Source organism: Bufo bufo, chromosome 2 (genome assembly GCF_905171765.1).
Source record: "Bufo bufo chromosome 2, aBufBuf1.1, whole genome shotgun sequence".
Classification (NCBI taxonomy): domain Eukaryota; kingdom Metazoa; phylum Chordata; class Amphibia; order Anura; family Bufonidae; genus Bufo; species Bufo bufo.
Genome location: NC_053390.1, coordinates 433,195,936 through 433,210,600, shown reverse-complemented (window position 1 = coordinate 433,210,600; position 14,665 = coordinate 433,195,936). Strand labels below are relative to the sequence as shown.

Below are 14,665 nucleotides of genomic sequence, written 5' to 3'. Positions count from 1 at the left end.
CTTACAATAGAATGCTATTAATCACTGATAACACCTCCCTCATGTACAATATCAGTGACTGACAGCTATGTATGTATACACACTTACACAGAGAATGCTATCAATCACTGATAACACCTCCCCTGTGTACACCTATCAGTGACTGACACCTATCTATCTATGTATATACACTTACAAATAGAATGCCATCATTCACTGATAATACATTCCCCTGTGTACAACTATCAGTGACTGACAGCTATTTCTCTATATACACTTATACAGAGAATGTGATCAATTACTGATAAAACGTCCCCCGTGTACAACTATCAGTGACTGACAGCTATCTATTTATATACACTTACACAGAGAATGTGATCAATCACTGGTAATAGCTGAATGGGCAACTTGAGCTCAGAACGAGCAGAGATGCAAAATATTTTTTTTTACTGAATTTAAGCTATATATCAATCTGCTCAGCTCCTCCTGCTCTATAAAATGCTGCCTTTCGATTGCGCTGCATTTCATGGTGACAGGTTTTCTTTAAGAGGTATTTTAATGGGCTACTGTATTCGCAAACTGTCAGTTATGTTTTCAAGCACAAGTCAGGATTATTTGTCTCTGGCAAGCCTCTAGCTTTGGGCAGAAACGTTGACAAGTTCTTTAATAAACACGTCCACCTAATCTCTTTGTTATTGTGGAGTGGTCATTGATTAAATGAGGCCCATTCATCGGACACAAAAGGAGGGGCTGATATCAAGAGAGGACAGAAGCATTCAGGCTTGAAATTAGTGTCAGGAAGATGGACTCTTTTCCATTTTTATAGGCATACAGTATGTGTAAGTCTGGCCTTAACCTTCATCAATCAGGAATGGAGGGACAGATATATGAGATTTTAGTTATAACAGCCCTATAGCAAATAAGATCCATTATATCAGAGGTGAAAGTACTAGCTTTTGCAGCCAATGGGATTCTGAGGAGAGGTGTTTAAAATAAATAGTTCTATCCTGGTGAAAATACAGTATCTAGTAGAGCCGAATCCACCACCTAGCAATGATATTCACCACTCAGACGTCAATTACTCTTTATTAGAGTACGGTAACTATACCACTGCAGAAATGGAATCATGTGGCTAAACAAAAGCATTGGAAAGTAGCTTATCAATTACTGTATATTACGTTTTGCAGATCATGGAGATCTTGAAGATGACAGCTTCAAAGACTTTGTGCGTTTTTGTTCATATGGCCACTATATGGACATTTACAGTATATTTTGAAATCTGCGTTTGCAGCACCTCTACACACTTTTTAGTACAGAAGTATATTGTAGATGACAACACACAAAGTCAGTTGTAATGTCACTGGACATTTCATAGGCACTACATAAAATCTAGAGATGAGCGAATTTCATATTTTGAAATTTGTTCACGCTTCGTTTACTGGTAAAATGTGAATTGCGTTATAGATTCCGTTACCACGGACCATAATGCAATTCTATGATGGAATGCATAACGGAATGCCTTTAGAGGCATTACGTTATTCATTCCGTCATAATAGAAGTCTATGTGCTGCAAAACGGATCCTTCCCGTTTCCGTTATGCAGGGGAGTCCTCTCCTGCATAACGGAAACGGGACGGATCCGTTATGCAGGCCATAGACTTCTATTATGACGCAATGAATAACGGAACAACTTCTTGTAGTTACACAGGTTCACCACTGCTGTTGCAATGGCGAGCAGGTAAACAATGAAGACAAGGCAGCGCTGGCACGATGCATACCTTCTCCTCGACCAGCTGATCGGCGGGGGAGCCAGGTGTCAGACCCCCGACAATCTCATATTGAGGACCTATCCTGAGGATAGGTCAACAATAAAAATACCCTGGACAACCCCTTTAATTACTTACAAAAATTGCAACATGCCTGTCATATTTAATACTGTTCTGCTTGCCACTACTACTACCCCTACACAGCCACACATCTCCTGCTTTGTCCATCATATTTAATACTGTACTGCTTGCCACTACTACTACCCCTACACAGCCACACATCTGCTTTGTCCATCATATTTAATACTGCACTGCTTGCCACTACTGCTACCCCTACACAGCCACACATCTCCTGCTTTGTCCATCATATTTAATACTGTACTGCTTGCCACTACTACTACCCCTACACAGCCACACATCTGCTTTGTCCATCATATTTAATACTGCACTGCTTGCCACTACTACTACCCCTACACAGCCACACATCTGCTTTGTCCATCATATTTAATACTGCACTGCTTGCCACTACTGCTACCCCTACACAGCCACACATCTGCTTTGTCCATCATATTTAATACTGCACTGCTTGCCACTACTGCTACCCCTACACAGCCACACATCTGCTTTGTCCATCATATTTAATACTGCACTGCTTGCCACTACTACTACCCCTACACAGCCACACATCTGCTTTGTCCATCATATTTAATACTGCACTGCTTGCCACTACTGCTACCCCTACACAGCCACACATCTGCTTTGTCCATCATATTTAATACTGTACTGCTTGCCACTACTACTACCCCTACACAGCCACACATCTCCTGCTTTGTCCATCATATTTAATACTGCACTGCTTGCCACTACTACTACTACCCCTACACAGCCACACATCTCCAGCCTTGTCCATAATGCTCCATACTGTGTTGCTGCCACCACTATCGCCCCCACATGGCTGCACATCTCCTGCCTTGTCCATTATATTTCATACTGTGTTGCTGCTGGAAGCCCTACCCTGCACAGTATAACAAACCTGAAACTGCTCCCAAAAAAAAAAGGGATCATTTTGTGATGGCTCCTGTAAAAAGACAATGTTCACTTGCCTTGATGATCATCCATTATTTAAAATAACACCAAGCCTGTTGCTACTCCTCAAAAAGGGATACTTTTTGGACTGCTTATTTAAAAAAAAATGCCATTGTTTCTTCCAATAACACAGTGTGTCATAAACACCTGTAGGCATCTTCCCTCAAAAGGGATCATTTTTGGACCATTTATTCAATTTAAAAAGCATCACATCTGTTTACCCATAGCCTTATATGCTCTGGTCACTTTGTCATTACTAATGCTATCTTAGCATTAAAGAGCTGGAAAAAGGTTTAATACAGTCCTAGGTGATCTCAGGATTTCATATATGACTTAACAGGGCAATTGGAGCACATTTGTTTCAGGTTAAATTTATTTAGACCAAATCGAATCTGACAGCCGAATCAATTGGAACAGAAACAAATTTCAGGAAATTCATCCATTTCTAGAGGAGACAGACTCCCTTTAAGGAAAATACTACACTGAAAACTGTGTGGCTGTACAGGTGAATTTTTTCTTTGATAATTTGTGAAAGTAAATATTGTTAAAGGGAACCTGTCACCTCGACTATGCTGACTTTGCTGACGGCAGTATAGTGTAGCGACAGATCCGCTGAATTCAGAGGCTAGTATTCAGTGCTTTTACTGTACTGACAAGGTGAATCTTGCAGCATGGGCCAGCACTGCCAGAGAGATGAGTCCTAGTAGACTCGTGGCCCCGTCCTCCCCTGCCTCCTGCCCATGACTGGCACATTTGTTTTCTATTCACACAGACCTAGTTAAATTTCTAATCCTGGATACAGTAAGTAAAACGTTTGCTACTGTCTCTTGGGAACATGCAATGCTTTCAAGATATCATGGTACAGCAATAGCTCTAAAAGTGCAAATTCTGTAAAAGAACATGCCCAAAGATTACATGCCAATTATAATACTACTGTTATGACATTGTCCTTATGCTGCAGAGGGGCTTTTACACTCCCCATACATTAGAGCCCTGGTGAGACTGCTACCTCTGCGTCCTCTCTAGTTACACCCCCGAATGAGATTTTCAAGACTTTTCAAGCTATTTATTAGCATTTATAACTACTCTTATAATGTTTACTTATAACTCTTATAATGTCAATTTATGTAAATAGACAACTGTATCTCACTTAAGATTTTACTACACCATTGGTTATGTAGGTTTTCAAAAAATGTAATGTCCCCCATTCTATAACCCTTGATGAGATATTTGAAAAGCCCCACCGCACATGAGTAGGATATCATCCACCAACGACAGATTTATTGCTCCATCTGCTGTGAAGCATTTATTGGCCATTGAGCCTTTTTGTTGGACCTTAGACACACTTGCAAAGGTTAAAAAAGGGTAGGTCAGAGAATCCAAAAAGCGATGAATCATGATGTACAGAATGATGGGCCTTTGTATTAAAGCTCTTTAAGGCTCTGAGCCATTAGGAATCCTCCCACTTTGTTCTTTTTCAATCATTTCGATGTATTACTTCCTGGGGGTACTATTGGAGTTAGCGCTGAACACCATATTAATGCCACAAAATTCAACATATTGAAGTCTGACCTGGTGTTGTTTTGCATTGCTTCTATTATATTTAATTTTAAAAGTTCAGAATTTTAGAACTAAATGTGGATTTTTTGAGAGGAAAATAAATTTGTTATAATAACTTTTCATTATATTTTTAAATAACCTTTAATTGTTTATTTCTTTTATATACAATAAGGGACTTGACTGCAATCTTCTGATCATTTTGATATTACACTGCCATACTTCTGTATTGCGCTGTATTATGCCTGTTAGTAATTTACTGAGAGGCTAACTATTAATCCCTGCCTTAAGCCCCATTCACACATCCTTGTCCATGCTCAAATCCGTGAGCAGGTGGTCAGTGATGCATCTGTGAAGCTGTCCATGAAGGATCCGTGTTGGGTCCGTGTGTCCGTTTTTTGCTCTCTGTGTTGCATCCGTGTTTCACTGACACTGAACAGCTGAAATTTTTTTTTCAAAGCATCTCTTCCTAATGATCCGTGAAACACGGATGCAACACGGATGGCATCTGTGTTGCATCCATGGTTTTCACTGACCCATAGACTATAATGGATGTGATGGATCCATGAACACAGACAAAATAGAGCATGCATCTGTGCTAAAAACACTGACCCACGGACCGTGCTAAAACACTGATGTGTAAATACACACATTAAAATGAATGGGGACGTGTGCTGTCCGTGGAGAATACGTACATCACACGTCCGTGAAACACTGGCGTGTGAATGAGGCTTTAGGCAGGGTCTAATATGCAACTGCAGTTGGAGACACAGGGCCTTTGTTAGGACCCAGGCTGTCATTACAACTTCCCAGAACCCCACAATTGTGTAAATGGAGGGTGATGGGGTTGAAAGTGCCCCCTGTTAAACCCCTTTGTTTTGTAGTCCCTATTCATTGTGGTATCTAATGGGTTAAACAGCAAGGGTCATCAATCATTACCTCGAATGCCAGCCATTGCAGCAGGATGTCAGTTGTATGGAACACCTGCCATACACTGTAGGCGCACATCATCCTCATTAAGTAAGTGTACATTGAGGTGTGGAAAGTTGCTTTAAACCTTGATGACAATGACAAGCCTTTGTAATGCCCTTTTCTCACAGGTACTCAAAGCACAGGGAGAGTTGCGTGGCTGAGGCAACTCACTGGGAAGTCGACTATGTAACACAACCAATTGAAGTAGGTCAGACTACAGTTCCTGCTAGTGCGCTAAACCCTTTAAATCCAATGTATATTCACAACTAGTGGGTAGCTTATTAAAACTTAACATTTATTAATGTCCAAGAGTAAAATAATAGGCCCTTATATAATGAAACACTCAAAGAATGTAACCACCGGCTACATTAATCTCCTACGAATGCAATGCTTACAAGGAGATGGGAGAGGACCAAAACAGGGATAGCAAAGTAAAACACAGATAGGATGAGAGAAAATAAGGCACAAGGCAGAGAGACACAATGCTGGGTCGATTACCCTAGGTGTCCCTATCTCTACCTCTCTTCCCCCCTATCTAGTGTAGTAGCCCTGTTGTCACCCTCCCTAAACGTGGACTGCCCAGCTTTGCCCGACAGACAGAATATGGTCCTTGGGATCACATATAAATCCACCGGTTATAAGGAGAGCACTTGAACTGGCCAAATGATGAGTTTGATTGAAATGTGTCGCACAGTGGCTGTTGATTGCCTGCAGCACCTAGTACAATCAACACTCGGAAATAAATAATACCTTTATTGATATCAGATAAACACAGAGTCCCGACGCGTTTCTTCAATAGTTTCTGATTCCTCAGGGGACCAAATCATATTTAAGTGACCCCTTAATATAAGGTCACTTATTCAAGCGGGGAATACACAAAGAACCTGATGTCAACCATCCTGGATTAGCACCGTAGTCAGTCCTGGCTGCTGGTGGCTTCACAGTGATCCAATGATGGTGAGATCGCAGACAGGTCTCTGTGTAGGCCTCAACCATATAAATGTTCAATTCCAGATACATACGGCCAAGTTTCCCCTCCGTTCAAATGACCGGCAAATTTTTGGTCACCAATCACAACTAATATATAGATTTACCTATCAGTGTGAGTGTTGTCCAGGTATAAATAACACAACCCGGATCTGTGACCAAACAACTTTTAGTTCACCAATTACAACTGATATCTAGATTTACCTATCAGTGTGAATACTGTCCAGGTCTAAATAACGCAACCCGGATCTGATTACAGACAATGTTATTCATTGAGATGTTAATTCAAACAGATTACAACAGTCCTCCTGGTATTGATATCACCAGTAAGTGTTCAGAGACAGTACAATGGCTTGTGCTCATAAGTGCTAAACAGCAGCGGTATACAAGTCGGCACTCAACCCCAACAAACATTAGGGTCAATATTGTAGTAAGCCAATTTGCCTATTTGTATATTTTTGGAGTGTGGGAAGAAAGTATAGTACACAGAGAAAACCCACGCAAACACAGGGAGAACACAGAAACTCCATGCAGATGTTGTCCCTGGTAGGATTTGAATCTTGGACCTCAGCGCTGCAAGGCACCAGTGGTAAACACTGGTGCTTAATGAACAACTATTTTGAGGTACTGGAAGAGGTTAAATGGTGGAAATTCACAAAGACTATATTAGTAAGTGTCATATTATCATCTCACAAATACCTTTGTCAACAATAAGCAGAAGGTGGCCAACCTCTTTAAGGAACTGCACACCTGGTGCTTGATTGCAACCATCTGATGGCGAGAGACCTGGCCTGTACTGGTGGACTGTGGCTCAAACACTTCTCTACTGCTGCTATCAGACCTGTGCTCCTGGTCTTTCAGAAAACAAGCATTTAGGAGGTAGTTACATGGTCAAACACCAGTTCTGCTTCCTGAAAACATAAGAATAATACATCTTCTCCTCCAAGCAGAAGTGGCCATGTTACATTCCTTATATTTTTAATGTAGAAAAAAGAACACTGTGCCACAATCAAAATTCCAAAAGGGATACAAAGATGTTGTCACATACCAAAATATAGATGCATAACACAGTATAACATTTGTGGTATCTGCATTTACACATGTTTCACAAGATTCATTTGCACATTTTTTTAGCGACACAGACCCTGAGGACAATCGGTGCTGTTGGTTTTGAAAGAATCTACCAATAATATTTGAAACCAGAGGAAACAAGTTGGAAAGGGAGACAAGTTCTGGAAAAGGACAGCTTAATGCTCTATCTTTCTGACACTAATACATTTTGAGTAGCTGCACAGGCTTCAATTCACAAAGTCACAAAGCTGCTATCTGACTTATCCAGGAGGATGGGAGCCTGTAAAAGCAACATAGGAAATCTTTATTAAGCAGATTTATGGCATGTTTTCTAATACAATTTATAAATTCTGACAGGGCTTTTCACCCATTTTGATTGTTGTCAGAAATAAATGAGAAAACTGTAAATTAATGGTTTGGCATTTCCCATTAATTTCTACAAGTCCGAAATGGACATTTTCCCAGTTTTTTTTCTTTTCTAGATTAAGAATAATGAACAGTGGCATTTGAACTGTATCACCCTTAAAGTCTGCTTTGTGCTTCCATATGCCTCCCCTTTCTCGTGTTACAGAACTGCAGAGGGGGCCAAAGTCTAATTCATCTCTATTTTACCATATATAGTCCTTTCTTTTGGCAAAGAAATGCATTCAAACACTGCACCAAACTGTCCTATGTGAATGAGACCTATAGGTGGCCATACACAGACAAATGTCAGACCGACTGCCCATCTAATGTCTATGGGTTTGTTTCAACTCTATCTTCTGCAAGTGACATTTATCATGTAGAGAAAGTTAATACAAGGCACTTACTAATGTATTGTGATTTTCCATATTGCTTCCTTTGCTGGATAGATTAATTTTTCTATCACATTATACACTGGTCATTTCCATGGTCATGACCACCCTGAAATCCATCAGCAGTGGCCGTGCTTGCACTCTATGGAAAAAAGTGCCGGCCTCTCTGGTGGCTGGGACCATGGGAGCACACATAGGCCTGCGCTTTTTCCTATAGTGTGCAAGCACGGCCACCGCTGATGGATTGCAGGGTGGTCATAACCATGTAAACGAGCAGTGTATAATGTGATAGAAAAATTAATCTATCCAGCAAAGGAAGCAATACGGACAATCACAATACATTAGTAAGTGCCTTGTATTAACTTTCCCTACATGATAAATGTCACTTGCTAAAGTGACACAACCCCTTTAATGGCAGATGTTGGCTATATAAATAGTAGATCATGTTGAACTCAACATGTGCAGCAAGCATCTGAGAAGCTGGAGCAGAGGATGGGAGTGGTAGTGGCGCTGATATTTCTGTATCATGGTGTACGCCCTCTGGCTGTCACTCCCTGGGGTCAGTGCAGTGAAGAAGAGGTACCCTGTGTTCCCTCAGGTCACTCCCTGTAGCTGTGGGATCCCTGGCTAATAGTAGTTTGGGGGTGATCATGGTGTTACTGTCCATGTGGGTGCTAGGCAGGGAACATGATATAAATGCAGTGGCCAGCGAATGGTGTTAAAAGACCAGTCCAAATTGAACTTATGAAAAGTCTCTCTTTACTGTGTGCACAATAAGAGTTGTAGTACATCCAGCAGTTATCTGTACACAGTGCAAATTTCTCTCAGATGTCAAATCATGAGCTAAGTAGTCTGTTGCAGCAATGGCCCTCTGGTTACTCCTTCTCTTGCTAAAGTCCCTGCTATTGGGATCTCTGGCTAGCAACTACAGTCTGGCAACAGTAGCAGTAGTGTCCACTAGTCTGGGGTGCATAGGGTGTCTTAACTTGTTTCCCCTTTGCAGCAGCAGGGTCTCAAATGCTTTAACTTGGGTTACTTTGCTGTCTCTCTGTCGCCATGGAAATATTCCTAATTTAGTTCTTGCTTGCTTTCATCCCCTGAAGCTCATGAAGCTGATGGGGCTCCAAGGCCTGGAGCTAGAGTCTGGAGGAGAGGAGCACATGGAGACTGTTCCCAACCTCCTCCTTCTCTACAGCTAGACTGACTAGAATCTTTTGGAACTAGGGGATGGGATAAGCCCACACCCTAAGTTCCAGAGAGGGCTGGGCCAGGTTAACTCTGGTCATTCCTGTCTCATTGTTGGAACAACTGAGTCTGCATTTCATTAGCATTACAAACATTACATAACACACCAAACTTTGCAGATAGCCCCAGCTCTGGGGTACTGCACAGGCTCAGTCATTTCGATTACAAGCGAGATATGCCACCACTGGAGGTGTCTGTCTGCTATTTATTCCCCTCTGCTTATTAAGAACACATGCATACTCTGCTGAGTATGCAAAAACTGTTTACATTTTAGTTATCTATTGTAATATAACTGTAGAAATGTATGCAAACAGTTTGACTTCTATATCTTGCTGATCTTTTAGAAGCAATTACATACTTACAGCTCTAGACAATTCCTTTGACAATAAGGTGATGACTGTTTCTTTTTCCGCTGGGACCCCTGTCCATCAGTGAGGTATCATAGCTCTAAGCGTTCAATTTCCTGGGTAATGCAAGGCAGGACAGGTCTTCCACAGTGTAAGTAGTTGTTTTGTACCCTCGATCTACTTTGATGAAGAGATGAGGACCCTGAATCAGATGATTCCTCTCTAATCATTTACAATTCCATAACAGGGTGTATGAAAATGGATTTTCTAAATTTCACAACCTCTTTAATTGCAAGCCTGATTATCATTTTTACACATCTCATATTCATTTCTCTTAGTCTACTACATAAGACACCATGTATGAGCAAACCGAAGAAAAAAACTGGTATAATTTATAAAAGAGGCTTAATCAGGATATTTTCATTTTAATAATTTATAGCAATGTACAGTATTACCAAACAGAAACATAAGGTTGATTTATGAGTAGTGTTGAGCGAACCCGAACTGTAAAGTTCGGGTCTGTACCGAACTTTGCGAGTTCGGGTACCCGAACCCGAACCCGAACTTTGCCGGAAAAGAGTTCGGTGTTCGGGCATTTAATAAAGCTTTTGAAAGGCTGCACGGCAGCCAATCAACAAGCTTTTAAGCTGTGGGCACTTAGAAGCCATCACAGCCATGCCTAGTAATGGCATGGCTGTGATTGGCTGGTGCATGATGTGGCCCAGCCTCTATACTAGCTGCATCACATGTAGCACCGCCTATCAGCTCTGAGTAAGGCAGGGACAGGCAGCAGGCAGCTGAAGCAAGGGAGAGTGTTAGGAATCTGGCTATTTGATTTGTGGGTGACCTATAAGGATTTTTTGTAGGTGCAATACACCAGCTTTGCACCCCTGACACAGAAATATAATAATTAATCTGGCTGTTAAATCTGTGGGTGACCTATAGTGATTTTTTGTGGGTACAATGCACCATTTTTGTACCCCTGACACAAAAATATAATAGTTAATCCATCTGTTCGTTCGATGGGTGACATACCCATTTTTGGTGTGAGATACACGTGCACTTTATACGTGACAGGGAAATTGATATAGTTAACCTGACTGTTGGTGTGAGGTACACCTGCACTGCATATGTGACAGGGAAATTAATATAGTTAATCCGTCTGTTAGTTCAGTGGGTGACATATTCCCATTTTTGGTGTGAGGTACACCTGCACTGCATACGTGACAGGAAAATTAATATAGTTAATCCGTCTGTTAGTTCAGTGGGTGACATATACCCATTTTTGGTGTGAGGTACACCTGCACTGCATACGTGACAGGAAAATTAATATAGTTAATCCGTCTGTTAGTTCAGTGGGTGACATATTCCCATTTTTGGTGTGAGGTACACCTGCACTTTATACGTGACAGGGAAATTAATATAGTTAATCCATTAGTTCAGTGGGTGACATATTCCCATTTTTGGTGTGAGATACACGTGCACTTTATACGTGACAGGGAAATTAATATAGTTAATCCGTCTGTTAGTTCAGTGGGTGACATATTCCCATTTTAAGTGTGAGGTACACCTGCACTGCATCCGTGACAGGGAAATTAATATAGTTAATCTGTCTGTTAGTTCGGTGAGTGACATATACCCATTTTTGGTGTGAGGTACACCTGCACTGCATACGTGACAGGGAAATTAATATAGTTAATCCGTCTGTTAGTTCGGTTGGTGATATATTCCCATTTTTGGTGTGAGGTACACCTGCACTGCATACGTGACAGGGAAATGAATATAGTTAATCTGTATGTTAGTTCTGTGGGTGACCTCAAAGAATGAGAAGAGCATCAAATAAGCGACGTGGCCCTGGTTGTGGTGCTGCTGGTGCTGGTGGAGCTCCTGTTGCGGTGTACGAATGGTGAGGCCAGAACAAGTAAAGGGGGTAGTAGATTAGATGGCTGACAGTGCCTCCAGTTCCTTCACATTGTCTCCCACCCGGTCCCCTGCTGAAACCGCTGAGTTGGCACCTGCAGCCCATCGGCATCTGTCTTTCACCTCACCCCCTTGCAAATCAGCCAAGCAGTCTGAGCCTCAAGTCATGCAACAGTCTCATGCTTTTTAATGATTCTGCTGGCAGGGTTTCCATGGGCCATCCACCTAGCCCTGCCCCAGAAGTGGAAGAGATTGAGTGCACTGATGCCCAACCACTTATGTTTCAGGATGAGGACATGGGAGGACCACTGCAGCACGTCTCTGATAATGATGACGAAGCACAGGTGCCAACTGCTGCGGCTTTCTGCCGTTTGCAGACCGGCAAGGATGGCAGGGGTGAAGAATGGGTGGAAGATGATGTGGAGGATGAGGAGGTCCTAGACCACACATGGAATCAAGGTCATGCGAGTGACATATGCAGTTCGGAGAAAGAGGTGGTGGTACTTTTCCAGACGAGCCATCCCTGCCCTGCACAACCAAGAGGCGGACAAAATCAGGTGTGCACTGCGCAACGCCATCTGTGGCAAGGTCCGATACGTGGACCAGTAAGCACGGGCAAGGATGTTATATCTCCCTAACTGCACACTGGGTAAATGCAGTGTCGGCGGAACCTGAGGCGGAGAGCAGTTTGGCGCATGTCCTACTGCCACCGAGGATTGCAGGACATTTCTCATTGCCTCCTGTTGCCTCCTCCTCCTCCTCTGCTTCCTCCTCTTTATCCGGTCAGCATAACACCTTCACCACCAACTTCAGCACAGCCAGGGGGAAACAACAGCAGTTTTGAAACTTATCTGTTTGGGGCAAAAACCCGACACCGTGCAAGAGCTGTGGACGGGCATGGAACAACAGACCGATGAGTGGTTGGGGCCGCTGAGCCTCAAGCCTGGCCTGGTGGTGTGCGATAATGGGCGAAATCTCGTAGCAGCTATGGGGCTAGCCGGTTTGATGCACATCCATTTCCTGGTGTATGTGCTGCGTTCTCACCCTGCTGCTGCTCGCCTGTCTGCGCTGCAGCGTAACTTCGGCCTTCCCGCTCACCACCTCATATGCGACGTACCCACAAGGTGGAACTCCACCTTGCACATGCTGGAGAGCCTGTGCGAGCAGCAGCAGGCGATAGTGGAGTTTCAGCTGCAGCACGCACGGGTGAGTCGCTCTGCGGAACAGCACCACTTCACCAACGAGTGAGCCTCCATGCTAGACGTGTGTGTCGTGTTGCGCTGTTTCGAGTACTCCACCAACATTGCCAGTGCCGATTACGCAGTCCTCAGCGTTACTATCCCACTTCTATGTCTCCTTGAAAAAAAACTTTGGGCGATGATGGAAGAGGATGTGGCACAAGAAGAAGAGGGGGAGAAAGAGGGATCATTTCCACGGTTATCAGGCCAGTCATTTACAAGTGGCTCAGAGAGTGGATTCCTGCACCAGCAGGGGCCAGGTACACAATTGTCCAGCCAGGGCACAGTTCTGCAAGATGAGGAGGATGATGAGAAGGAGGAACCATGTTCACAGCAGGGTGGCACCCAAAGCAGCTTATGGGCATCAATGGAGCGTGGCTGGGGGGATACAGAGGACACAGACGATACACCTCCCACAGAGGACAGCTTGTCGTTGCCTCTGGGCAGCCTGGCACACATGAGCGACTACATGAAGCAGTGCCTACGCAACGACCGCCGAGTTGCCCACATTCTAACCAGTGCTGATTACTGGGTTTCCACCCTGCTGGATCCCTGTGCTGTTCTTGATTCCGTCACTGGAGTGTGATCGGAAGATGCGCGAGTACAAGCGCAAGCTGGTAGACGCACTGCTGATGGCATTCACAGCTAACAGCGGGGGCTCACTGGAAGCACAAGGCGAAGGCAGAGGAGGAAGAAGTCGCCAACTCAACTGGGGCACCGCCAGCACCTCAGAAGGGAGGGTTAGCATGGCCGAAATGTAGAAAAGCTTTGTCAGCACGCTACAACAACAGCTACGTCTTAGCAGGAGGCAGCATTTCAGCAACATGGTGGAACAGTACGTGTGCACATGCTTACATGCCTGACTGATGGGTCTGCACTATTCAACTTCTAGGTCTCCAAATTGGGCATATGGCCTGAGCTTGCCCTTTACGCCTTGGAGGCGCTGGCCTGCCCTGCAGCAAGTGTATTGTCGGAACGTGTGTTTAGCACGGCAGAGGGGGTAATCACAGACAAGCGCAGCCGCCTGTCCACAGCCAATGTGGACAAGCTCACGTTCATTAAAATGAACCAGGCATTGATCCCACAGGACTTGTCCGTACCTTGTGCTGAGTAGACAAGTATACCGGCCGCACCCAGCCATTGTTATAACCCAACGCACTTTCTCTTTGCATTCTCTTTTCCATTTCCCAATGTTTTGGGGTCTTCCGCCTCCTCAACCTCTTACTCCACTTTGGCCTCCGCCTCCTAGTTCAAGATTATTATTTTTCAATTTTTTTCTATTCTATGTTATTTTAAGTCATTTCCCTATCCACATTTGTTTGCAGGGCAACTGTCCTGCTCTTACCCCCATTTTGCTTCCTTTTGCAGCACTCCAGCTCTTACTACGAATATTGTACAGCCATTTTAGGTCCCCATTAACTTCAGGGGGTTCGGGTTTGGGTTTGAGTTCGGGTCAAGTATGGGTCCCGAACTTTGACCTGAAGTTCGGCCGAACCAGGCGAACCTGAACATCCACTGGTCCTCTCATCCGTATTTTATGAGAGGTACAGTATATGTAATCTTATTAGCAGGTCAGAAAAAATAGAGAAACAAAGGTGAGATGAGAGAAGAACTGTTCTGTTGCAGTCTGACTGGAAGATATAGCACATAAAAAATTATATACATTTTGCCAGAAAGTTTCCAATATACATTGTCGAGTGGGCA

The 14,665-nt window shown here is 43.5% G+C and overlaps 1 protein-coding gene across 1 annotated transcript in view; it reads left to right on the top strand.

Moving 5' to 3' along the window:
• NCAN (neurocan) overlaps nt 1–14,665 on the top strand; it is a 194,811-nt gene that overhangs the window by 83,924 nt on the left and 96,222 nt on the right. The window contains exon 8 of the mRNA XM_040419794.1: nt 6,241–6,248. Within this exon, the coding sequence (XP_040275728.1) occupies nt 6,241–6,248 (8 nt within the window). The remainder of the gene's footprint in view (nt 1–6,240; nt 6,249–14,665) is intronic.